The following is a 27320-nucleotide window of genomic DNA, read 5'->3' as shown; positions in this document are numbered from 1 at the left end:
TCCTAGTGTTTAATATTCTGGGGGCTACACTGGATTCCACATTTGCTATAGCTTGTCTAGCGCTTACATTAACGTGTGATCCTGTAACGTCAATCACATATACATGCTGCATAGACAAATGTATTCCCGAAATTTCATTATTGTGCATTAATGATTTCTTAGTGTTGTGATTCTTTTTCCGTCAGTGTGCATTATACAGCGCTTCAATATACAGGACTCTTAATATTTACAAACACTGTGGAAACACCCTCATGTCTTACAGCAAGATGTCAGCAGAAAAGTGGGAACTGCTCACGGCCGTTTCTAGCTTGCTTTACTTTATGTGATTCTAAAACCAGTCTCTAGATTTAAACACCGACCAGGAAACATGTGTTTCTAGGTAGACTATCCTCTAGGTACAGCGCTGTCCTCTACTTCTGTTGTTATAGGTAGTAATTATTTGTCTCCTTTTATTACTCCATTTAACTTATTACCATAAAATCAATGCTGCATGCCTTCATTATACTGATAAAGTATTCTACTAAAAATATTTTAATTTCGTCATCATCAACGAAACATAGACCCATTCCATACTCCTCTACACATTATTATATTCAGAAATTACACAGCCAGTTTGACCTGTATATTTCTTTATGCAGTGAGTACGTCTTTCATTAGATCTTCCTCCAGGCTTTCTCTTATTACGGAGAATCCTGCATGACTTTCCTTAATCCATTCCTCATCACTCTGTCTCGCTATATGGCCTGCATATCTCACTTTCGTAGCCGTCACTGTTACGACCATCCACAACTGCTGCCCTTCTTTTATTTGTCTATGTGGCTCTGAGCACTATGGGACTCAACTGCTGAGGTCATTAGTCCCCTAGAACTTAGAACTAGTTAAACCTAACTAACCTAAGGACATCACAAACATCCATGCCCGAGGCAGGATTCGAACCTGCGACCGTAGCGGTCTTGTGGTTCCAGACTGCAGCGCCTTTAACCGCATGGCCACTTCGGCCGGCTATTTGTCTATGTATATCTTCTTGTAATGATCAGTATGCACCGTTCAATTACTCTTGAGCAACCCTAAATTTTTGAACCGTTTGAGTACTTTTCGTCCAGGTTTAACTTTTATCGGTTAATACGTGCAGTGTGTATTGATTGTAAAATTGTATACTTTTCGTTTAAGAAACATTGCAAATTTACTTCTAAATACTACATCAAGATTCACAAATGAACATTAAGAACTTTTTATTCCCTATTTCATTATTTTTAATTGCCCTCACGGGTGTTGTATTAAACTGTCCTAAGTAAGCAAATTCTCCGGTTTAAATTCATTAACATTTCGTGCACATCTATCAGCGTACTTTATTTTCCTCTTATGGTCATTAATCTTCAGTTCCTCAATGCTTTGCTGAAGTTCTTCTGGATAACAACGATATCATCTGCATCTCCAGTGTGAATCAGGTCCGATCCGCTTGTGGTCCTCATTAAAGCTTGTAGATCTTATCCGAGGACGCAGAATTAGGTTTGATGAAATAAGAGTTACAGATCCCAGTTCTAAACTTAATTATATATACTCTTCAACAGATTAATGTAGATTCGACTCCTCGGAAGTGTTGCCAGCACAAGCTTTATTGTGACAGACACACACGATTTCTCATACTCTATAAACCACATACGAATTGATAGCTGATAATCGCAAATTTTCTCTATATCTTCGTTGACATAACGTAAATGCCTCGTTTAACTATATACAATTCTAAACCCAGCTTCCTTTGTCATGTTAAAGTCTAAAGCTTTTCTGGACCTTATGAGAGCAACCTTGTAATAATCGTTTGTGCCATTGACAAAAGACTAGTGATTTAAGTTAGCCGAATGAAATTCTTCTCGCAGTGAGATTATTACAAACTTCCTATCCTTGCCTAAGACAGTCTATAGCTATTATCGACAGTTCTCTAGAATTTAATGGTTTTTAAACTTTTGACAGTCACAAATCTTTATCCTCGGGTAGCGTATTTTCGATGGTATTCAACAGCAAGATGTGATGGAAACCTAGAAGACGTCTGAAATTTAAGCTACGTTCAAGGAGATGAAACAAAAACTTTGAGGTGTGCTGATGACACTGTGTTTCCGACACGGACGTCAAAAGGTTTGGAAGAGCGGTTGTACTGAAGAGATGATGTCTTCGGAAAAGGTAATCAGATAAATTGCAGCAATATTAAAAAGAGTGTAAGGAAATGCAGTCAAATTAATCAGGTAACGCTGAGAGAATGAGATTAGGAAACGACAATTAGATTAATTTGGTCTAAGTAGGAAAATATAAAAAGCAGACATTTTCACTCTGCAGCGGAGTGTGCGCTGATATGAAACTTCCTGGCAGATTAAAACTGTGCGCCGGACCGAGACTCGACCTCGGGACCTTTGCCTTCCGCGGGCAAGTGCTCTACCAACTGAGCTACCCAAGCACGACTCACGCCCAGATGGCAGTTATAAGAGTTGAGGACAACGAAAGGGTGGTGTTACAGAAGAATGTTGAAGATTAGATGGGTAGATCAAACTTATGAGGAGGTGCTGAATAGAATTGAGGAGAAGAGAAATTTTTGGTACAACCTGACCAAAACAAGGGATCAGTTGATAGGGCACATTATGAGGCATCAATGAATCACCCGTTTAGTACTGGAGGGAAGCGTGTGGCGTAAAAGTCGTGGAAGGAGACCACGAGATGAAAACAGCAAGCTGATTCAGAGGTGTGTTGGTTGCAGTAGTTATTCAGAGATTAAGAGGCTTGCTCAAGACAGAGTAGCGTGGAGAGCTGCATCAAACCAGTCTTTGGACTGGAGACCACAACAACAACAACAACAACAACAACAAATTGCGGTAGTGATAATACTGTCTCACATGATCACGAAGGATATACGTGTCTTACACAGAGCTGACAACATCCGAAGCTGTTTACGCTTTTTAATACTGCCAGGCCTAATGACAACACTAACCACAATCGACACTAACATACTCGACTGAGCGTTGAATCTGTCAGAAAGAATTGCAGATCTATTCATTTGCATACCTGCTATAGTGTGTCCGTGTATGAGGTTACGTCGGCATCCAACCATGTCTTCTCTGTGCTTCACTGTTTGTCGGGCAGTGCATTTTGATTACAAAATAAAGTTATTTTGCATTTAAATTTACGAGATGCTGCCCTAAATTTCCGAGGGTTTGAATCTCGAGCCTAAACGATCATCAGTACAATCTTCCGCCGCTAGCTGCCTGTAGTATCTCTTTTAACTGCCATTGTGGTACGAGGCGCCACGGTGAGTGAATAAGTAGCGTAACTGTTGTAGCTTATTTCTCTAGCCTACGTCGCGTTCTACCTTGTCACTGAATTCCTAAGTAGCTGACTTGAAGGAACAAAAGGTCTCCACGAAATTATTTTTTAAGTTCAACTAAACTTCTGCTGAAAACAATTACATGTCAAGTGATACTTCTGCCGAGGAAACGTTGAGCCAAGCAAGAGCATCTGAGTGGTTTGAACGAATTAAGGAAGGCCGAGATTCTTTTAAGGATCCAAGACAATCGGGAGGGGAGTTATCTTTCACAATCCGGTAACGATCGCGAAATAAAGTGACCCACAAGGACCAAGGCCAGACAGTCAACAACGTTTATGAAGTCGTTGAAATTCCATGCGAAATATGTCAGCGCTTTCTAAATGATGAACTGAATATCAGATGAGTTACAGCGAAGTTCTATTCACGTGTTTTGAATGCCAGCTAACGAGATAGCCGACAGTACACTGAGCAGCAAACAACAGCTCGAGATGATCCAAATTTCCTGTCCAGCGTCGTAAGTGCAGATGGATCATGGATGTAGCACTATCATCCTTGAACAAAACGGCAGTCTTTCCTGTGGAAGACATCATCGTCTTCACCACACGAAAAGGCGCGCCAAGTTTGTAGCGACATCAAGTCAGTACTGACAAATTTTTTAACATCCGTGGAATTGTCCTTACAGAATTTTCTGCACACGTTCAATCACAGGCAGCTTCCACTGAGATGTTTTGGGGAGATGGGAGACGTCACAAGCCGTAGTATGCTGGATCATGACAATAGACCTGTACGCACCTCGCTCACTGTGAAGGAATTCCAACATGATAATGCCCACCCCTCCCGCCACCCTCTCCTCTTCGCCGCCCAGCCCCTCGCCAACCACAGCTTGTTGCGATTTCTTCCACTTCCGAAAATTAAATTTAAGTTGAAGAGGCATCGTTTTGAATTCACGGAAAAGATTTAAGCGTAATCGCAATTAATTTAGGAAATAGTTCAGACAGCGGTCTTCGGGCGCTGATTACAACAACGTGAAAGCCGCTGGTAGCTCTGCACACAAGCGCGAGGAGAGTGTTATGGAATTGGCGTTGGAAATTAAGTTATAAGGCCATTTGTAAGATTTTGACCGGTTTCTTCTCGGAAAGCTATGGCACTGCTTCATATTACGCTCTGAACAATTTACCCTCCACGCCAGCATTGCATGCTTCAAATTTGCCATCAGGGAATGACTCTGCCTCCGTTGGTCATTGGGATACGTCTTCCAAAACATGGGACTACACGCATACTCTGTAACTGGAAAGGTCATGTTGCCACATCGTCTGGCAGCATACTGGAATGAAAGACTTCTTTGTATAGTCGTACACTTTCAGTGTCGTGTTATGTTCCATAGATGGGACTTTCATGAATTCGATAAAAACTTTGCTTCCATCTGCCTGCTCAGAGTGTATTAGCTGTATAAGAAAAGGGAAAAAGGTTGCATCAAAGTTACTTTGCATTAAATCCCCTGCAAGAACAGTCACTCCACGTGAAGAACGGGAAATATTCAGTCACAATCCGAGTCGGTTTCACGCCCGGATTGATACAAACTTTTGCGGAAGGATATCTAACACTGTAGCTGGAAAAATGTCGCTTTTGTTCTACCAGGTATTGATTTCCGCGACCTTATTGCTGATCCGTCTGTTCTGTCCGCATTCCTGTTTCTTTTTGCGATTTCTGTAAGTCGACATTCAATACCAGAGGGTTGAAAGGATGAGGAATATGCCAATAGCAAGCACTCTACGCTGATAGAGATCCTTATGCTATTTTACGGAGAAATTTTCAGATCAAGATGCTCTCCAATAAAAAAAAACTATTATCAACATTTTGTGCCGTGCAGTATTCGTCATACCTCAGTACCAGTTACAGAAGGAACGTCAAAGAAGTCCCGAGAATTTGTTCTATAGCTGCTCTCTCATCAGCGACTGCAAGATTACGACTGTGTGTTGAACTTAGGGTCAAACGAAGGACTTTTTCCTGTCGCTGGGATCACGAATGAGCAGATGTCAATGACATGTAGAAGTTGATACACAACGGGAATTCGGACGAATTTTTCTAAATAACGATGTATTTAGATTCAGAGTCCCATGGCTTCAGATTATTAGAAATTATCTACATGCAAAGTATCTCACAAAGATAGATGTAGTTTCATCATAACTTCTAGCCCTTGTTGATCATTGAATTTAACGCTGTGGTTAATGAGATTTAGCAGGCAGGTTCATTGTCATTTATTTACCGTAGAGCATAAGTTATTTGGTAAGAATGCATTGTCCATTGAATATCATATCAGCCATTGTGATGTGTACGCTGTTGAAGCAGCCACAAAATGAAACGTGTCTGATTTTCTTATTTGGAGACATGAATTCTCTGCAGTAGGTAGATTCAAGAGGGGGAAAAAAACAAAACATTCCACGCATATACTCATACTTACGCTATTACGAAAGAAGATGAAACAATTGTGCACGAGTCTCAGCTGTCAAATTTTCGAGCATTCTGATATAGTCTCCTTCTAATATACGTAATGAAGGAGCAGTTAAAACCATCAAGTCTACTTCTGTAACGGGTACACTGATTTTAACAATTGTGATATAAAAGCTATTACACCTATGACGTGATCAGCACACACTGTCAAAGTTTTCGCACCTAAATATACTGACAGCTTGCAAGGATTTACGTCACGTGCATACAGGAGGTCCAATGGCAGACCTATGACGGCACTAGTAACTCTTTATTAATGTATCATTCTCTTGATGTGCATAAAAACAGGTAATAATGTAGCTCGCAGATTTACAGCAGTATTACTTTGTGGCGTTCTTAAACAATATACAGGGTGATTCAAAAAGAATACCACAATTTTAGGAATTTAAAACTCTGCAACGACAAAAAGCAGAGCTAAGCACTATCTGTCGGCGAATTAAGGGAGCTATAAAGTTTCATTTAGTTGTACATTTGTTCGCTTGAGGCGCTGTTGACTAGGCGTCAGCGTCAGTTGATGCTAAGATGGCTACCGCTCAACAGAAAGCTTCTTGTGTTATTGAGTACAGCAGAAGTGAATCGACGACAGTTGTTCAGTGTGCATTTCGAACGAAGTGTGGTGTTAAACCTCCTGATAGGTGGTGTATTAAACGTTGGTAAAAACAGTTTACAGAGAATGGGTGTTTGTGCAAAGGGAAAAGTTCTGGACGGCCGAGAACGAGTGATGAAAATGTAGCACGCATCCAGCAAGCATTTGTTCGCAGCCCAGGAAAATCGACTCGCAGAGCTAGCAGAGAGCTGCAAATTCCACAATCAACTGTATGGAGAGTCCTACGAAAAAGGTTAGTTATGAAACCTGAACGTCAACTACCCGAGGCGATGGATCGGCCGCCAGGCAGCCTGTGACAGAGCACTTCATCACTGCCCTCCAAGAAGCACTGATCTTACCCCCTGCGATTTTTTCTTATGGGGATATGTTAAGGATATGGTGTTTCGGCCACCTCTCCCAGCCACCATTGATGATATGAAACGAGAAATAACAGCAGCTATCCAAACTGTTACGCCTGATATGCTACAGAGAGTGTGGAACGAGTTGGAGTATCGGGTTGATATTGCTCGTGTGTCTGGAGGGGGCCATATTGGACATCTCTGAACTTGTTTTTGAGTGAAAAAAAAACCTTTTTAAATACTCTTTGTAATGATGTATAACAGAAGGTTATATTATGTTTCTTTCATTAAATACACATTTTTAAAGTTGTGGTATTCTTTTTGAATCACCCTGTATAACATACATTTTTTTATGAACGTTGCGCGAATAGACTATTTACCCAATACTTAATTTACACGGAAGTGAGTTTTGTAAATGATGAGTCCCACTGTCGTAACTTTGATAGTCGTCGTACACTGATGTTCCTATCGTTTAAAATGTAATCATCTGAAAATGTTCATAACTTTTCAACGTGCGTTTCCAAACTAACACTGTTTCCTCCTTTAATCGTATTTTTTATCATAAGTAGGTGACTTATTAAATTAGGTACATGTCCTGGGATATGTCCTGGGACTCCCAGAATACTGTTAACAGTTTGTAGCACACCTTTCTCATGTGACGATCACCTGCCCATAATTTTTCTCCCTTTTGTCGAGACTACAGGTAGCTTACCGAATTCTCATGACTTGCCGTTGTTTCATTTATGTTGCCGTATCCTGTTCTTATGGAGGCATCATTTGAACCTACGGAGGCAGGAAAGGATAAGTAAGTCACCTGTCTAAGCACCTGATAATTTTGTTGTCTGTGTTTTAACGTTTTTTCCCGTTTTAGTATTCAATATCTAAGTCAAAAATGAAGACAAGGCACGGAATTTTCATAAATTGGTACGATGTGGCAAACACTTAAAAAATCACTCACAAGTTGGACGTTAAAACGGATAGCGGCATTTATATGTGTCTGATTTAACTCCTTGTCCCGCAAACTAATGTCAAGCGCATTATTCCGTACAAGCAGATTACTTGTTACGCAGATAGAATGATGAGAAATACGTGAAAAGTAGATAACGAATCAATAAAATCAGGGGTTGCGTCGGCATTAATACCACTGATCTGATTATTAAAGTGGGTTTAAATGACAAGAAATCCAGAATATATGAATATTTTCTTAGTCCTATTACAGCAGTTCCTTTAGTTACAAATTGCGAGTAAGTCATTATAGTTACAATGAGAGCTGCTTCGAAATACATTATTGGTCTCTCCGACACGGCATTTCGCAAAATTTCTCTCTTTGTTGAAACCTGGAAAGTACCACACGGTGATTAAAGTGAAGGATTAGGTAATGAGCGCTTCATTCAGCAAGGCTTCACTATATCCACAGCAGCCTTCCGATCCGTAGGTGCATTCGGTATTACGCTGCTATTCTACTGCTTGTTAGTAGCATACGTATGTCTAGATTGTACAGTTTAGCAAATATGTATTTCCCTTAATGTTTTAGTATACGCTGTTGTGTTGCTTCGGATTTTAATAGTGATGTCACTTCACAATAAATACCTTCGTTTGCATTGCAGCTCAGAGCCCACATTGTTACATCAACTAAAAACTATTATTAGCTCTTCTTTTCGTTCCCTACTTCTGCTGACCATGTTTGCATCCTTTTCAGCGCTATTTTCTCTACTGCATTAACGTCTTCGAGGCTCCATAAGAAACTGATTATTCACATTAGTTTCGCTTATAGTTCAGTGACACGCGTACTAAGCATAATGCCACCCGCCGTCGTTGTTAACTGCCGTGATAAATTTTTGAGCACTTCTGCCAGAACGTTCATCCTCTTGACGTCTTACACGTGATATAGAGTTCTTTTAGTACGCTGATTACTTCGTTCTAAATCAGCTGAGAAAACTACAGAAATCTGATCCAAAATTCTTCCATATATCAATGTCAACAGAAGTTTGACTTCATTACGTTACTGATAAATATAATGCATTCTATTTTCAAACGCACGGTAAATGTGACTAAATTGTCTACTAAGCAAAGCCTATCACATTATTGACTACACATCAGACGTCTAAATAGCACTGCCTATCCATATCCATCGACAAGCAGTTTACGAGTAGTTTTGTTCACGCAACGTAAGCAGAGCCAGCGAACCGAGCCCGTACTGTCAGATTGAGTAAAAGCAACATGTATGGTGGCTGTGTGAAGAGTTGCTTCTCTTCTTAATTAGATCAGACGTGGAACCATTTAGATTCATATTAATGAAACAGGTTGCAATACATTGGAACAATAATATAAAAACACTGAAAGACTAATGACGGAGAGCGAGAATTCCAGAAAATGTAGTGATAATAGGAACAACAAGCAATTTCAGTAACCAACTGACGGGACTAGAAAATGCTATGAATAAAGAGGCGGATCCTGTACCGTTTCTGTAAGATTAGTACTCTCCTAACATCCATTTCTTCTCGTCCGATATTCCAATTCGTTATTGCTCATACCCTGAGCTCCAAATCATCTAGCATATACCATTCTTTGATGCAATGTTCCATTGATGCAGGTCGTCCTTATACAATCAGCATAAAAAACACCCTACTGTTCTCATCATTCATTTAAGACACATTTAAACATGTTAGTTCTTTACTTATATTTTAAATAAAACACTTTATTTAGCATATGTATCGCGAATGTAAAAGAACACATTCCACTTCAAAACTATACAGGATATGTCACATTTTCTTACGTGAGATAATACTAGTCAAATCTGGTCTAAGGTCTTACACCCATATGCCTGGAAACAAATACTTCTCAAAATATGTGTCCTGTTCTAGAACCACCAGTCTGTTGTCACTACAGGAGGTGAGCGATTTGGTTATCACTAACTCCTATTCGTTCTTCAGTCCTCCTTCTTAAAGAATCCCGAACTCCTGCGAGCACACTTTGACACTCTTGGAGATAGTCACTTGCATGAGACACGCACCCCTGCCAATGCGTGTGGAAGACGCCAAGGTCTACGTATCTAAGAAACTTTACGTCGGTGGTCTTTCGGCATCGTAAGGAACGCAATATATTGAATCACCGAGTCCCCATCTAAATTATCGTTATACGTCCTGATGAAGGCCTCTACTACATGGCCGAAACGTCAAATATTTTAGTATTGTTTGTAGCCTACGTTGAACCATGAAGCAAAAATGCACAAAGAAGCTATATACTTGTAGCGGTTCATTTAAATATACACACTGCTAGAAATCATAGGACTTAACGTTTGATGACCACGCTCCGAGCTCCACGACCAACCCATCGCTCATTCGACATCTGTGTTAGTCTTTGTCTTGCGAGGGCTGCGCCACATGATGCATAAATCATACTCATAGCCATTCTGCAAAGTTAATGTTCTCCGTCAGAACCCATAATTTGTCGAGCAGAAATTGGTAATATACGACTGCTATCAATTTGTCACTGATCTTAATGTGGCTCCAGCATAGCCTCAGAACAGATGCAAAAGACACGAACTAAACGCAGACGCAGAACACAGTCACAAAGAGACGAGCAATGAATTTCAACAAGAGACAGAGTAAACCACCCATTATTCACCTTTCTTCATACAAGTAAAATGGTCCGTATTTCTTCCTGGCCGTATGTTTACAAATTCTTTCTAGATAACAGCAGTAGCCCCTCTTGTGATACAGTAGTATTTTACATTTTTGGCATGTGACGTAACTCTTGCAAAACAATAATCGTAGTAGTGGCCATAATTGCCTCGTTGACAGCTCTTCAACAGAACGCTTGAAGCAAGGGCAATGAAAATACAAAAAGAGTCTCTAATGTTTTTAAATGAACGCTCACATAATTTTTAATAGGTGTACATGTTTCGACAAGGGTACTCATTATCAATAGCCAATAAATGTTTGTTGCCCGATGGCTGCGTCGAAGCGTGTTTGGTCTCAATATTTCACTGAGGCTCTCAATGGAGGATTCTTGTGAGAGCCTCAATGAAATGTTGGCTCCTGGCGTTCTTGTACACAGCAAAGAAATGTTTATGGGCTATTGATAATGAAGACGTAAGGGACCAAGTATTAGAGTCAGAGTTTAATAGCAGTTTGGAAGAATTGCGATTAAATAAGAAGAAGGAATGGATAAAATTTCATAAGAACTTTTAAAATCAGTAGGGGAAGAGGCAATAAGATGACTATGTATGTAAAATCTAGGTGTCTGGGGACATGATTTAAAAGTTTCGAAAAAATGTTATCCACACCATCCCAGATATAAAGAGGAGAGATGAATGAGAAATTTATCCCAAATTCAGCTTTTCATCTCATGCATAGCACAAAATATTTGATCAGACGAACATCTGCAACTGAGGGACATATTTATATAATAAAAATCCCCTTCAGTTGCCGGTAATTTCTCATATATTGCGCAACAGTTTTTGAACCCTAAAGCTTCATCTTCGGTACCACCTACTGCGATCAAGCGGAGGAGCTACTAGAGACCAAGCACTATACGGACGTCATACCAAATGAAAGGTGAAGCAGTCGAAATTGGTGTACTAGCGTAATTACTTAATTATGTTTCCATAATTAGGTGAGTACAACACTATTCACTACTTCACGTTTCATTTGGTTTGTCGTCCGTATAGTGCTTGGTCGCTAGTAGCGTCTCCTCTTGTTCGCCGGTAGTGACACGTAAAAATGAAGTTTTAGGCTTCGAAAACGGTCTAAACGAGAAATCACTAGCAACTGATGCAGATATTTTTATTATATAAATCACATAGAGATAGCGGAAACAGAGGAAAGTGCCAGGAATTCAGTTAAATTCAGAAGAAATATATATCAATGAAAAATGTGGCTATTTTCATTCCTATCCTCTGTAGAAGTGAGCAAAAACTGCCGGACCAGTACGTGCAATGAACAATCTAATGAGTATAAATTATTGGCTGACAGCAGACCGAAGAAATATGAAAGTAATGGGGATCAATTGAAGTGAGATTAGTGATAATGTTACCATCAGATCTGGGGAGTATGAAATCGATGACGTGCTACCGTGAAAGCAAAATAGCCCGTAGCGGACGAAGCAAGAAGGACATGAAAAATACACTAGCACATGCAAACAGGACGTTTCTGGTCAAAGGATTGTGCTAATACCAAATATCTGCTTTAATCTGAGGACTAAATCTGTGAAAATTTGATTTTGAAGCCAGAATTGTAATGAAGTGAGTCGTGAAGAGCGAAAAACCGAGATAAGAAGATAACTGAAGCATTTAAGATGTGATGCAAGAGACAGATGTAGAAAATTAGGTGGACTGATAAAAGTAAGAAACGAGAAAATTATCCGCAGAAACGGTTAAGAGTGAATATGCGTGGATCACTGTGTACAAGAAAAAACAAGTTGAATAGAGATGTGTTACAGCTTCAACAAATAACTAGTACACTTCTAACATCGTCAGATTGGGCACGATCTGTAGTAATATTTACAATGAATAAATTTTCAACTGCCAAGATCGCTCAAATCATTTATTTACATCGATGCGAAGATTGCTTTAGAAAATTTCCGAAACAGGTAATCCTTATGAATAAATGATTTAGGTGGTCTTGGCAAATGAAAACTCGTGCAGATTTCATCAAAAATAACTTCCGTGGAACCATAGGGAGGATGAAAGCTGTAGGGAGAAACAAAGTTGGACTGTACCCAACATATAAATGACGGTATTGGGTTCAGGTGCCACTCCGAAATGAAAAGCTTGGCACAGGTGAGCCATCTGTTGAGGTCCGCATTGAACTAGTCAGATGGCCGACAGTAAATAAATAAATACATAAATAAGTATGTAAACAAAAATTCGAAAGAAAGGTAATGACAGACAGCAGAAACTGGTACAGCCATTAATAATTTTATTTGAGCAATGGCTGAAATAACGCAGTGGAAAAATTCACAACACAGAGCAGTACTTGGTTCTTTCATTTTACTATCGGCTTCTTTAACAAACCATGATCTGGTACAAATCTCGAACAAAAGCACTTTGCATACTACGGAAATGCAGACACAGGATTGCAGGTGTTGACACAATCATTGACAAAAATACGTTAGGTTCGAGTTGAAAAATAACAAAGGTGGTAGGTTTATGTTCACGTATAGAGCTCTTCTTGTCTGTTTGTATGCAGCTGTTCTTGTCTGGTTTTAATACCCTTTAATGTTATTCAACTCGATTCCGATCGACGTATTTTTGTCAATAAATGTGTCAATAGCTACATTCCTATATTTCCATTTTCGTAATACGTAAGATGCTTTCGTTCGTGTTTCTTACCACACGATTCTTTACAGCCGAAACCTGTAGTACAATGGAAGAGCTATATACAGCTTTGTGTTATGAATTTTGTGAAACGTGTTTAAACTGTTGACAACTGCTCGAAGAAAATGTTCGCAGATAATGTGCTCGCCGATAGTATCACTCAATTACGAGGCAAATACGAAAAGACGATAGATGGATAAAGGAACAAGTGAGATGGCGCGGAAGAGAGGGTCTCCACTCACCAGGATCGTCGTCGCCGCCTCCCCAGGACGCGAGCGCCGTTGCGGGCAGAAGACACAACACCAGGAGCGCAAGAGGCGGAGGACGCGTCATCCGCTGGCGCGCTGCAGCCATGGATCCGCAGCCGTTAATGACTCCCTCGGCGCCTTGCGCACTGCTCACGTATCGGGCTGGTATGCCGGCTATTACGGCAGACTGGCATAGCTCCTAACGACGCACGTCAAAACGGCGAGATTTCTCGCCGGAGACTCACTGCTCTTTATACGTACACAGAGGCCGCTTTGTGTTCCTGCCACCCCCGCTCGGAAAACACTTCCCCGAATCGTCAGTCAGCACTCCAACTACCGGCGGAGTTTGAGAAGTACAGTAGTGCGCGCTTCGAGAGCGGAATCCGTACAGGATCAATGGAAGGGGGGGGGGGGGGGGTGCCTTAGCAGCTGCAGCAACAAGTAGTCGACCGCCTCTCTATCCGTACTGGACGAGTCTATTCCGTTAAATTGTGACGGGAGTAATACTGAATCGGTCACACGTACAGTAGTCACGCAAAGCCTGGTCCAGCAGTTTAGGCAGAAAAATCAGTATTTGTATTTTTATTGCACATGCTGCCCTAGATATAATGAATTTTTCCCTGTGGACAGGTAAATACTAGGCAGTGTGTAAATCACCTTCGACCGCAAATGTTGGGAGCAACCTAGAAAAGTGAATCGGAGTTCATTGACAAGGAGCGTTGTTCGTTTTGCAAGTAAACACTGTGCGCGCCGCTCGCCGTCGAGTTTCACCTCTAGAGAGGGATGGAGCCCGCTCAGGACCGTGCGGCGACCACGGAGGCACTGGCCGGCCTGTGGACCTCCGCCCCCTACCTTCGCGCCACTTCGGCTGCTTCCGCCTGCGCTCGGCTGGCGAGGGCGAAGAGATCGGCGCCGCGGTCAGCGCGCCTGCCGAGTCGATGCAGTGGCGTTTACTTACGCGACAGGTGACACTGGCATTTGAGGGCGGTACCGACCTGAATTGATGAGAGTTTGCTCAGCAGCCGGGTAATCATAAATTCCTTTAGGGTGAATTAGGCCGGCGGTTCTAGGCTCTTCAGTCCGGAACCGCGCTGCTGCTACGGTCACAGGTTCCAATCCTGCCTCGGGCGTGGATTCACTGTGTGATGTCCTTAGGTTAGTTAGGTTTAAGTAGTTCTAAGTCTAGGGGACTGATGACCTGAGATGTTAAGTAACATAGTGCTCAGAGCCATTTGAACCATTTTTTATGGTGAATTGATTCTCGTAGTACTTGCTGCGTTTGGTTGTGGAAAAAAAGGCTAGGAGATATGAGGTCCTGCCCATGGTGGGTAGCACATCGACTACTTATTTTCTCTTGTACTGTCCAGTCACATTAATGTGATTGCTGTCAATATACGACGTCAGCGATAACCACTCAGACGGAAGGTGGCAGCACTAGCAGTGTAGGGGATCCGAAAACAATACAGTCGTTGTAGTAATACAGAAACGTGGCGATTTATCTGATGTCAAAAAGAGCATACACATTGCCTTCCGGCCAAAGGTGGAAGCATTTCAGAAACGGCTGAATTGCGTGCTGTTTTGGTCAAAATATACCGTGCATGGCAAAAGGCGAAATTAAAAATCTGGCCGAAGCAACTGTGGTGCACCACTGGCGATGATAGATGATGGGGATGAAAGATGGATGCGGAGAAGTGCACGGGCGAACAGACATCCAACTGTTGAGCAACTGTCTCCCTAGAGCAATCAAGGGGCTACCTACAGTGTCTTCTCAATGACCGTTCAATAAACGATACTTCGTATGGATCTCTGCAGCAGGCGCCTGTTCATGCACCCATACTGAATGCTCGTCGGTGAAGGTTGGCACGCCAAAACCACAACTGCACGTCCACTGAGTGGCGACAAGGGGATCAAATTTTACCCCTATCGGACAGATGGCTATTGGCATGTACAGCGTGAAACTTCTGAAAGCAAACATCTTCCAAAAATCGTCTGAAGGATGCTGGCAGGAGGCCATTCCCTGAGTGATATCGTCATTCTGGAAGGCACAGTGCATCAACACAAGTACGTATCTATCCTTAGGAAGCATCTTCATGCCCGCAATCAGTTTGTTTTTCTCGGTACTATGACATCCACCAGGGGGACAATGCAATGCTTTACACAACTCGCTGTTTATTTGCTCGGTTCGGTGGGCACTAGGATGAGTTTACCGTGTTTCCCTGGCCACCAAATGCCTCTAATTTAAACCCAACAGAGAATCTGTGAGACCACCTCAGTCGAGTTGTTCGCGCCACGGATCCTCAACCAAGAAACCTAGTGCAGCTGGTAGCGGCACTGGAGAAGGCATGGGTCCCCATTCTTCTCGGTACGTTCCAGAGCCTCACTAATTCTCTTTCTGTGCGTCTTGTAGAGGTTCGCGATCCAGAAGGTGATTATTCAGGCGTCTGACAGGGGGTCACATTAATGTAACTGTATTTATTAGGACGCTTTGAGATGATTATTTCACACTGCTCTAACTGGATTCGATCAAACAGTGGCCACCTTCTGACTGAAGTCGCGTGTTGGTAGAAATTTCTGCTGCGGTGTCAACAAAAGTGAAGAAAATTGTGGGAGCGGGATGAATTATATTAAAAATAATAGGGGAGAATGTTGTGCCTTGGGGCTGTTTCCAGACCTTGGCCTCTAGCTAGCTCTGTAATAGATGTATAATATATAGTGTTATCCCAATTTTAAATCATGGCATTCAGTTTTACGTAAGGCAGTTTTTATCTGAAATTAACTTTTTCCAAACTAAAAACATGTTTCGGGGAACAACGTATCCATGTGTGTAGGAACAAATATTGTACTGAAATTTCAAAGCGGTGCAGTCGATATAACATATCAGTACCGTATTTAGTCGCCTATCGATTACATTATTAGACACCAATAATTAGTAAAGGAAATTAGGTTAAGAAAAAGTATTATCAGGAAGTCAGTTATATGTTAAATGCATCTTGAAATTTAAGCTATTCGAAAGGAACACAAATTTACAATTTAAAGAAATATTAAGATATTGACGAGACTCAGTTTGCAAATATCACATGTTACACGTGAACGACCTTCTGTTGCAAGGAATAAAATGATGGAGCAGTAACGAATTATGGCTTTACCGTCCCCACCTCATACAACCAGTTTCAAAAATACACAGAAGTCTCTTACCGAAAAATACTATAACCGAAATATTAACAAAATATGTCAAATAGTTTCAATTTATTATACAGCACTTAAATGTGTAGCACTGTAAATATTTGCAAATGCTGCACAAAACACAACTTCATATATAATAACAAAAATTGTAGGGAATGGCAGAAATTCCTCACGGTGGTCACTAGGGCGCATACCTTCACATGATTATAAAGTCGATGACTGGACCAAAGTACTGAAAAAACCAGGAAATGCCATTTGTTTTTACGTGCACCATTCTCTAGCGACGACGTTCTCCAGTACTTAAGGTCAGGTTCTCATTCAAATGTGCTAAAAATAGAAAAAGCTTGGAAATTTTCTTTGGTTAATGAAAAGACATAGAAAGGATCTGTTTAGGGATTACTATTAATCATGCTTTCAACCTTATTTTAGATTTTCAATAAAAAAAAGAACAATAAAATGGCGCCCTTGATTATAATTTGATCAAGGGCCTGCGAATCTGACGTACGCAGACTGCGTGCAATGTAGCTTCTCAAGAGTTATCTGGATTAAAAAGCGGATAACATCATTGGACACTACATTAAATTTATAGAAGCTTATACCTAAGCACAATGAAGTAAATTTTAATTTAACAATATGGTGCTAAATCGAATTTCGAGTAATATTTTTGGGTTTTTTCAGTCTTTATTGCTTTACAAAAAACGGTTAATATTAATAAATTTCATATATTATAGGTATAAGATCCCAAGAAAAGATTTTACCTTTCGGTGGCCAAAGGTAGAAGTCGACCGGTTGAACCGTTTTTATTTTACTGTACACGCAGTTTTGAAAAATAGTTTCTCGAGAATAATATGTTTAAAGGTTAGCGAAAACTTTTATATGCATTGTTAGTTCAATTTGCATAAAAACTAAGCGTTATTGTACATTTCTGATGTCGCTGAACAGAAGTCTGAAGTTAGATTTCCAAAATTAAAAGTGGCTAATCCAATATGGCGCACCCAAAATTATATTTTCACCGATTTTGACCATAATTTGACCACAAAAAATGTTTCCGTTACTTACGTTTAGTCTTCAGTTCCAGGACCTTATATCAAGCCTTCCTCTAATTGTACAAGGAGAGCAATTCCCTCGTTCTTGACGAGAAAATCCGATCTGTCTTAGTTGGATATGCTGCGTTCAGCAGCCTACAGGGCGCTGTTCGTCAGCTTTTTTGGAGGATATGTTTGCATTTGTGCTGCAATATAAATCATTTTGTTAACGTGCGTCATGGTACGACATGTTTTCAGTCTGAGCCGGACGACGCTTCACACGGCGGCCGTGACACTGCTTCGAACAATGGACTGCAGAAACTTTTGTAACGCTCAGATTAGAAAACCTTTTCGTACCAACATTCTAGGCACATATACCTTTAAAAAATGAAATAAAAATTGAATTTTCTGCCATTTTGAATGAGAACCTGGCCTTAATGCAATTTTCAGTATTATTGGAAGGAAAAGGAAACTGCTTGCATATATGCCGAGTCTGTAGATACCGACTTTTCGAATCCGGTTACGGTCTTCTGGAACCTTCATCTGTCTCGCAACAGGTACAGAAAAAGTAAAATAGACTGACAACGGTGAACAATGCCACCGCTATTTTCGTGAAAACACAAATTTCGTGAAGCATTCAAGGGAGTGAAGCATTCTCTCCCACTAGTAAACATTTGCTGAAGACTGGGTTTTGACTACTCATGCCGTCGCCAGATAACAACTGACTAGCATCTACCCTAAGAAATTAGTGTCCTAAAGTCACACTTTGAAAACTAAAGACACTAACAACTGCACACAATTTGCCTGATTGCCATGATCATTACATAAACTGAATGTCGAACTGTCTCAGCATGTCAGCCAAAGTTCTTGAATTCCGTTTCTTGCCCAAATTCAACACGACAAATAGTCGGTGTCTCTAAAACTTGACAGAAAATTCTCCCCGTTCTGCACCTACAATACTGTATCTTCAAAACTTCTGGAGTTGAACAAAATGAACACTTTCAAAGCAAGTGCGAAAAACGGGACAGTTCCGCTTTACCGGTTCGAAACTCAGTTGTGGCCAGTTGATTAGAAATTTGGTTTTCTTTTATTACACTTAGAATTGACTGATACGTAACATTGCCGTCCAAAACAACGCAGCGTTGTGCTGCTGATACGGATAAATTACTTGCTGTAGTAGCAAAACACTTTTTGTTCGTGAATACTTCGAACACCCAGTGAATAATGTTCACATCGTTTGCCCAGGCACGCCATTACTGAAAATACGCAAAGCTTAAGAATGAGATAGACTAAGTAACATGACACATTAACTACTTGGTGGAAATGAGTGACGGTGTGGGAAGATGTTGCCAGAGCTTTCCTTGTCCCTGTCACGCACAGACAGTTGCAGTCAGTGGAAGCCACATGGCTTCAGGTTAGAGTGTGCATGTGAATTCCTAAGGGACCAAACTTCTCGGTCCCTAGACTTACACACTACTTAAATAAACTTACGCTAAGAAAAACACACACACACCCATGCCCGAGGGAGGATTCGAACCTCCGGCGGGTGGGCCGCGCAATTCTTGACATGGCGCCTCAAACCTTGCGGCCACTCCGTGCGAGGTTAGAGTGGCTATAGTGCCAGATGGGTCTCGATCAGCGACACGACGCAGTTGAAGAAACGGGAAAACATTGTGTGTGTGTGTGTGTGTGTGTGTGTGTGTGTGTCAGTCTAGCAGCTGCGGTGTGCTTCTTGCATGGCACGGAGGCAACATTTGAATGACATCACACGAGGAACAATCATCGGGAAACGGGAAGAAGGAAGAACTGTGGAGAGTGTAGCACAGGTGTTTATTATTCCTCACAACATGGAAGCTTTCTGAAATTCAAAATGGTTCAAATGGCTCTGAGCACTACGGGACTTAATTCTGGGGTCATCGGTCCACTAGAATTTAGAACTACTTAAACCTAACTAACCTAAGGACATCACACACATCCATGCCTGAGGCAGGATTCGAACCTGCGACCGTAGGGGTCGCGCGGCTCCAGACTGTAGTGCCTAGAACCGCTCGGTCACTACGGCCGGCGAGGAGGTGGTCGATAGCGGTCTGCTACAGCAGCAGATGCCCGCTAAATTGTGCAACAGCCAAGAAGGGACTCACGTCAAAAAGCGGGTGCAACTGCAACCTCATTTAACAGGGTTACGATACGCGCGATCTCACGCTACCGCGATAACACAGAGACTGCAGGGTGTGGTCTCTTTGTTCCGTTGATACCCGCTCCGGCGAAAGTGCCAAGCGCACAGGGACAGGATCGAGGGACATTGGGGTTCAAAAAATAGCTCTGAGCACTATGGGACTCAACTGCTGAGGTCATTAGTCGCCTAGAACTTAGAACTAGTTAAACCTAACTAACCTAAGGACATCACAAACATCCATGCCCGAGGCAGGATTCGAACCTGCGACCGTAGCGGTCTTGCGGTTCCAGACTGCAGCGCCTTTAACCGCACGGCCACTTCGGCCGGCGGACATTGGGGTGGCGTTCTCTTCAAGGATAAGAGCAGATTCAATACGAGTAGTGATTACGGAGGTACCCTCATACGACAAGAGATGGGAACAAGTAATGCAACCAAGAACATTGTCGAACATGTTCATTTTGCTGCGTAAAGTGGCGTACTGTTGTATGGGGATAGTGACCTCCTTATCGTTGAACCCAGGCACTCATTGGTCAACGTTATTGTGACACTATGCCCCTTCTCCACGTGCGGCTTGTCATGGGTACATTCGGCCCTGATTTAATTTTTGTGGACGACAGGGTGCGACCACATCGATCAGTGCATGTGGGAGGGGGAACGGTAGGGTATTAGGAGTGACCCGTGTGTTTCCCTGGCTTAAATTCCATCGACCTGTATGGGATGCGGTCGGAAGATGTACTGCAGCACGTTCACATGGGGTAACGACCATCCTAGAGCTGCTAACCACGTTGGTGGAGAAATACGAAAGTTGTTCAATAAGTAACGCAACATATTCTTACTCGGCCAATTTTGGTTGAAAAAAATGCTGAACTTGTCGTGGGACAACGTGGAATATTCCAGCCTCAGCTCCTATAGTTTCATGAAGTTCCGATAGGTAGCTGGACTAAAACGCAGCCTTCAAAATGGCGTCTGCAACGTTCCAAGCAGAGAGTTGTCATTGAGTTTCGTTTGGTGGAAAATCAGATCACCACGGATATTCATAGGCGCTTGCAGAATGGTACGGATACCTAACAGAAAAGCAAAGCACTTGAGTAGTTGGACGAAGCGTTTATCGTCTCCTTAAGAAGGTCGCGCCAACCTGTCCGATCTCTCACGTGCCAGTGGGCCGCACACAGCTGTGACTCTCATCCGAGGTGAGCGTGGGATCACAGTCAAAGACCTCGCTGCACATCTGGACGCCTCCGCTGGTAGTGCTAGCACACTCATCCACCAGCGAGGCACTCAAAGCGTGTGTCTGCTGGGTTTCTCGACACCTAAAGAAAGCCATAAAGAACAACGAAGGACCATCTGTGCGGAACTGCTTGCACGTTACAAGGCTGATTGCGACCATTTTTGTCGGACATCGTCACAGAAGATGAAGCATGGTTTCGTCACTTCAAACCGAGAACAAAACCGAAATCATGGTGTAGCGTCACAACAACTCTTCTCCGCAGAAAAAGTTCAGTTCCGCACACACAGCCAGTAGAGCCATTGCGACGGTCTTCGGGGACTTTAGGGGTTATTCTGTCTGATGTCCTCCCTCATCATGCAGCATTCAATCTGAAATGTATTGTGCTACCTGAGGAAATTTAAGAAGAGACTGCAGTGTGCCCGTCGCCACACAAATGAAGACGAACTTTATGACAAAGCAAGGCCTCACTCTAGTCTGCGCACCCGAGAGGCGCTCGCAGAACTTCGATGGACTGTTCTTCGTTACCCATTCTGCAGCCCGGATCTTGCACCTTGCGAGTTCCACATGTCTGGCCCAATGAAGGATTCTGTCCGTGAGAAGCAGGAAGTGCATACTGGGGAGGTTATTGATGCAGCAAAACGTTGGCTCCGACGTCGACCGGTAGAGTGATATCATGCAGGCATGCACGTCCTCACAGTAAGGTGCTATTTGGCCGTCGCATTGAACGCAGATTATGTTGAAAACTGGAGTTTTAATAGAAAAATGAATGGGGAATAACATGGTGAATTGAAAAAATATGTTCCATTTCTTACGGTACAAAGTGTTTTCATTCGTATCATCACCGACTAACCTCAAGCTTGACCTTTTAGTCTCTTTAGCAGCACGCTGTCCAGCCGACAGCGGAGAACTGTTCACCTCGTGACGTAATTGCCTACAGCACTTTCATGATAAAACAGCCCTGGGCGGCTACGAGGACTGACCAATCCACAAATTTCTTTATTGACAAACCTATGTATGTTCGTACTAGACGTAATTGTAAATTGTCATCAGGTGATTCTGTACCAATATTTATACGTGGTAGGGGTATTTCTACGAAACTTAAATTTATTGGTGATTGTACTGTTTTAATAGTATCATAACGGTAGCGTCTCGCCGGCCGCGGATCGAATCCGCCCGGCGGATTACCGACGGCGGCCGATGTGTCGGCCAGCCTGAATGTGGTTTTTAGGCGGTTTTCCACATCCCGCTAGGTGAATACCGTGCTGGTCCCCTCGTTCCGCCTCTGCTACAAGACTCGCAGACATCTGAACACGTTCGCACTATTCCATGGAGTCCACTAGACGTACACTAATTCCGTCCTGGGGGGTACGGGGTGGCGGCAGGAAGGGCATCCGGCCACCCCTTAAAACTAACCTTGCCAAATCCGTTCCTAACCGTGCCGACACTGCGAAACCGCGGGACAAGGAACCAACAAAAGAAAGAAAAGAAAAGAAAGATAATGCTAGCGTCAGCCGAGTCCGGGTCGCGTACTTCGCTAATCGGGGGCTCAAGGTTGCAACAGTTTTCTCAGTAAATTAGATTGATCATTTACGCAAGTGTTTTCATTCGTATCATCACCGACTGACCTCAAGCTTGACCTCTCTGTTTCTATTCGTGTTTTATCTAATCAATGACAATGCGCTATGCAGCTGACGGCTTTGGCCTCTGTTATCTGGGCGTGCGGTTCTGGGCGCTACAGTCTGGAGCCGGGCGACCGCTACGGTCGCAGGTTCGAATCCTGCCTCGGGCATCGATGTATGTGATGTCCTAAGGTTGGTTGGGTTTAATTAGTTCTAAGTTCTAGGCGACAGATGACCTCAGAAGTTAATTCGCATAGTGCTCAGAGCCATTTTTGAACCTCTGTTATCTTCGCGCCTCCGCGGTTGCCGGCTACTAAAGAGACTGCAGAATTCTCCAAGTCCGTTATCAGTCTCTGACGTCATCCGGTTTGCGCATCGCTATATAAGTGATGCTCCTACAGAAAGAAGACGTTACCGACCTAATGGCCAGCGTGAAATCACGTTGCAGAGCAAGCATTGCCTTCCGTGGTTATCACACATCATGTTAATAACGTTTTGAAATGTGGAGAGGGCGATCATAAATCGCTGTCAATTTCGTATAATTACAGTCTTTGACTCAAATTGTCATCTCGGATACCGTCTGTACTATACTGTGGCACTTCTTCCTACTTATGGCCCGAGTTTCATCGAACTACGTCTCTTGGCAGTGACGCATGAGACGAAAGTTACTTTCGTCCCCAAGTCTTGCTCACCAGCGCGTAAATGAGGAATGAACTGAGCCGGAGCTCATCAGATATGTAGTAATATTCAAATGTGTAAAGGTACCAACTTCTAATTTTCAATAAACGACACGCACAGCCAATCAACTGCGTAAAGCTTATTGTAATAAACCTTTACTAGGTTTTAGTGCCACTCTGAGTATATTGTTCAGTAGAAACAAAGTCATCTATGATGTATTAAACACATTAGAAAATAAACGTCTAAAACAACCAATACCTTGTAGTACAAGGAATAAAGAAGATACGTCATAACTTACATCAGGATAAAATTATAAGCATTAATTACGAGATAAAATACTAAAGTCGACCAGTAAAAATCATAGAAAAAGTACTCCATTAAAAGCAGCAAGAACTACTCCAGGGCTACAGTTCATTACAAGAACCGGTATTGAGCTAGACGTGTGGTAATTAGCTGAGATGCCAAGTAAGTGTAGTGTAGGGGGTGCCACCTGATGCGCGATAGTAGCTTTATTAACGCTAAACAGTCTGAAATACGTAACTGAAGAAGGGGTACGTAGACATAATAAACATTTTATTGTTTTAAGTATGACTAAAGGTACTTGGAAATAACTACACAATACTTAGCACAAAATGACTAAAATTGTTAATTATGAAAATATGTGCTGCTGAGAAATGACAAAGAACGTAGTACACCAGAAGATAAATAAGATATTATAATACGCAATAAACGTAAAAATTCTTTACTTAAAACCTGCATTACGAGAATACCGTATCATCTGGTGATCAATTGGTAATGAAATGCCTAATTCTGTAAAAGCATTAATCCTAAAATATTTTTCTTCTAATGAATGTGTTATGCGTCGACAGAATTAGGCATTCACTCCTACTCGAGGTACGTGGATGATATTTTGCTTACATACAACGGAAATAATGATAGAATAGACCAATTCATGAGAAAATTAGTTTCGCTTGCGAGTTGCAAAATGAAAAGCGAAAGGTAATTTTTGATTTTAATTTCACCATAATACATGATAGAAAAACTTCTGATATTTTCTGTAAAATTAACAAGCAATGAGCAAATCGTACCTCCTGGTGCCACACGTCGTTAGTCCCGTACGAAAACTTTCTTTCATTCGGCTATTCGTCGCGCTGTAGTAACGCATTTACCACCAGCAAAACTAAGGAAAAAACTTTAATTTTATGAAAATGGTAGCCTGAAGAAACGATATGAACACCAGTTAATCAGTAAAATTTAGAAGCGAAATATAATAAAAGTTCACTACTCTAGGTAGCTGTCAAAATGGAGATAATTATAAAGAAAAATTTATTTTCTTATTTTGCTAATGCAAAGTATAGGATTCAGCCTTTTTGGTGCAAAGCTGCCTTCTCCACAAATAATAGGTAACAAAAGTATTGATTCCCTAATTTAAAGCTTCAAATGAACATCTGCCTAGGTCAGGAATTTACAAAATTGCGGTACGTATCCACTGTTTTATATTGGTCATGTCGGTGGAGCCCTTACAATAAGGTACGAGGAAGTAAGGGATCCAGTGCTCACAATTTCAATTTCACATAGCATCTATTAATATCGGGTAACCATCGAAACGGAGTAGACGATATGATGATTCTACATAGAGAGAAAAAAAGGATGAAAGCCTAATGTCTTGGTAGAACTTGAGGCCACCTTTGCTGATCGAATGTCTTAAGACCTCATTTTAAATGAACAGCTACAGGTGGAAAACTTAAGTTTCCTTAACTCTTTTACGCGACTGCTCGCAACTACATGTGGTTTTGTTCACATGTCTTTTCCCTTCAACTTCGGAAACTTGTTTTTCCCTCTACTTAGCGGACTCTGTATTTCCATACCGATAGCTCGTCGGATGGCACTGTATTCTGCTACTGCAGGTTTGAGGTAAGTAATATTTTTATTTTCCGTATTTTGTTATGTCTTCTTTTATGTCCTGTTATAGTAGATCTTTATCATTTTTCATCAGCACATATTTTTCTACTTGACTGTACAATTCATTTTGCGCTCCATACTGTCGCATTAACTTTTTTTTATTTTACTTCTTTTGTATTCTCTTTTAAAATATGCTTGCTTTTACACTATGTACAACTTCTTCAGTTTAAAATACCTAAATGTATATTAATGGATGTATTACTGCTTCAGTCAAGTATTGCACAGGGTTGAGTGTTTACCACGCCACGCTACTAGTGCCCACCAGGTGGCGCGCTCTACACTACATTTACCTTGAGTCATAGCTGGTTGCATCACGGTTAGCTCAATGTGTTCTTAAATAAGCTGTACCTGCGGAGTAGTTCTAGGGGTTTTTCAAGGAGGTCTTTATCTACGATTTCTGCTTCTTGACTTTCGCGCTTCACCTCACAACTAACGCTTTTGATTTTAACCTAATGTAAGCTACATACACCAATAACCCAAAACATTCTGACCACTGCCCACCGTGACGTTGGATGCCGCCTGGTGGGGTTGCGGGCACGTGACGCGTTGACAATAGGATGTAAGTGGAGCAGACACGGACGGGGGATCGCCCAAGCGGAGGCATAGGCTGCCAATGGGGAACTCCATTGAGATAAGCGACTCTGACAAGTGGCAGAGCCTGTTGAACGAGTACATCGGAAACGGTGAACCTGGTCGAATGTGCACGTGCTACTGTCGTGAGCGGGCACGGAAGGAGGTAGAAGGTCTGTGAAACTACCACTAGGCGTTAAACGGTTGAACGTCCACGACACTTCACAGGACGTGGGGTTCGAAGGCTTGTCTGCTTTGTAAAATGGGATAGATGGTGATCTGTGGCATCTATACCGAAAGAGCACAATGCTGGTGCACGCGCATGTGTTTTGGAGTTCACCGTTCATCGTGCTTTGTTGAACATACTGCTCCACTGCAAACCATCCCACTGTGTTCACATGTTGACTCAGTGACATCATCAATTACGATTGCTGTGAACTCGGTACCATCGCGATTCGACGGTCGATCAATGCGAACGTATCGGTTCTTCGGATAAATCACATTTTTACTACACTAGGTTGATGGGGACAATGTTACACTTTTTCCCCTCAGTTAGTTACTGGGTGTATTCCAGTCTCTGTCTACCTCTACTGTTTTTACTCTCTACAGCTCCCTCAAGGGTCGTGGAAGTTATTCCCTAGTGTAGTAACAGATGTATTATCCTGTCCCTTCCTTTTGTCACCGTTACACTGTTAAAAGCGGTGGCCCGTTGTTTTCAAGTTACTATTCCCTGCTCTAGGGGCTGTGATTTTTAAGATTTTTTGTCTAAACCAGCAAGGCAAAACAGAAGCCACTACTTCCACCACATCAAGTGGATTTAGTGCTCACGTACTCACACTGAGCCGTGAACACTTCCCAGTTTATCAATGGGGTTTAGTTGATCATGATTACTACCGTCATCGGTGCCATGTGTGCAATGGTCGTGCCAGGAGCGCGATACTTAATCTTTATACTATCGTTAGTGGCGCGAGACCAGCACGACCTTATAGCAACCGTTATAGTTCCGCCTAATTCTGTTACACTAGGGGTGAGTTCACGTAAGGAAAGAGAGAGAATGTGAGATTTACAGACTCATTTATTAAACAGTTGAGAATCGAACAATAATACAATCAAATGGGGGTGGGGGGAAGAAATAATCGAGTTCAGCAGCCTGCCCTAACGTACGTTCATAACACGCCACGATAGCAGGAGGAAAGGAATTTTAGTAACGATCGCCGTATTATCAAATAGAATCCCATTTAGTAAAGGAAGGGGTTGCAGGCGTGCAACGAACACCACCAGGAATTAGCCAAAGACTAAGAACATGCTACTGTGCGTGAATCGCTCGGTAGCCTCCCGTACTAAAACAATAAAACCCGCAAGACGCGAGACTATTCACAACGACCTATCAGGTTCCCTCTGGGCCGCAGGGCGCGAATCTACAGTGCACGTCGGCGCTCATGCTTACCGAACTTCATCTCCTGGAAGCGGCACGGTCACACCAGAACTAAACTACTGCCCCTTTTCTCCACCACCCATCCGCGGAGGGTGGTTGGTGCCCGCCCGCGAA

General features: G+C 42.2%; 1 protein-coding gene across 1 annotated transcript in view; it reads right to left on the bottom strand.

Annotated features, from left to right (window-relative positions):
* The window catches only part of LOC126482181 (hemicentin-2-like), an 865734-nt gene extending 852297 nt beyond the window's left edge, over positions 1-13437 (bottom strand). Inside the window, exon 1 of the mRNA XM_050106159.1 lies at positions 13325-13437. Within this exon, the coding sequence (XP_049962116.1) occupies positions 13325-13436 (112 nt within the window). The 5' untranslated portion in view covers position 13437. The remainder of the gene's footprint in view (positions 1-13324) is intronic.
* Between the last annotated feature and the right edge of the window lie 13883 nt (positions 13438-27320).

Source organism: Schistocerca serialis, chromosome 5 (genome assembly GCF_023864345.2).
Source record: "Schistocerca serialis cubense isolate TAMUIC-IGC-003099 chromosome 5, iqSchSeri2.2, whole genome shotgun sequence".
Lineage (NCBI taxonomy): Eukaryota > Metazoa > Arthropoda > Insecta > Orthoptera > Acrididae > Schistocerca > Schistocerca serialis.
The sequence above is the reverse complement of the archived record's forward strand: the minus strand, read 5'-3'. Positions and strand labels throughout refer to the sequence as shown.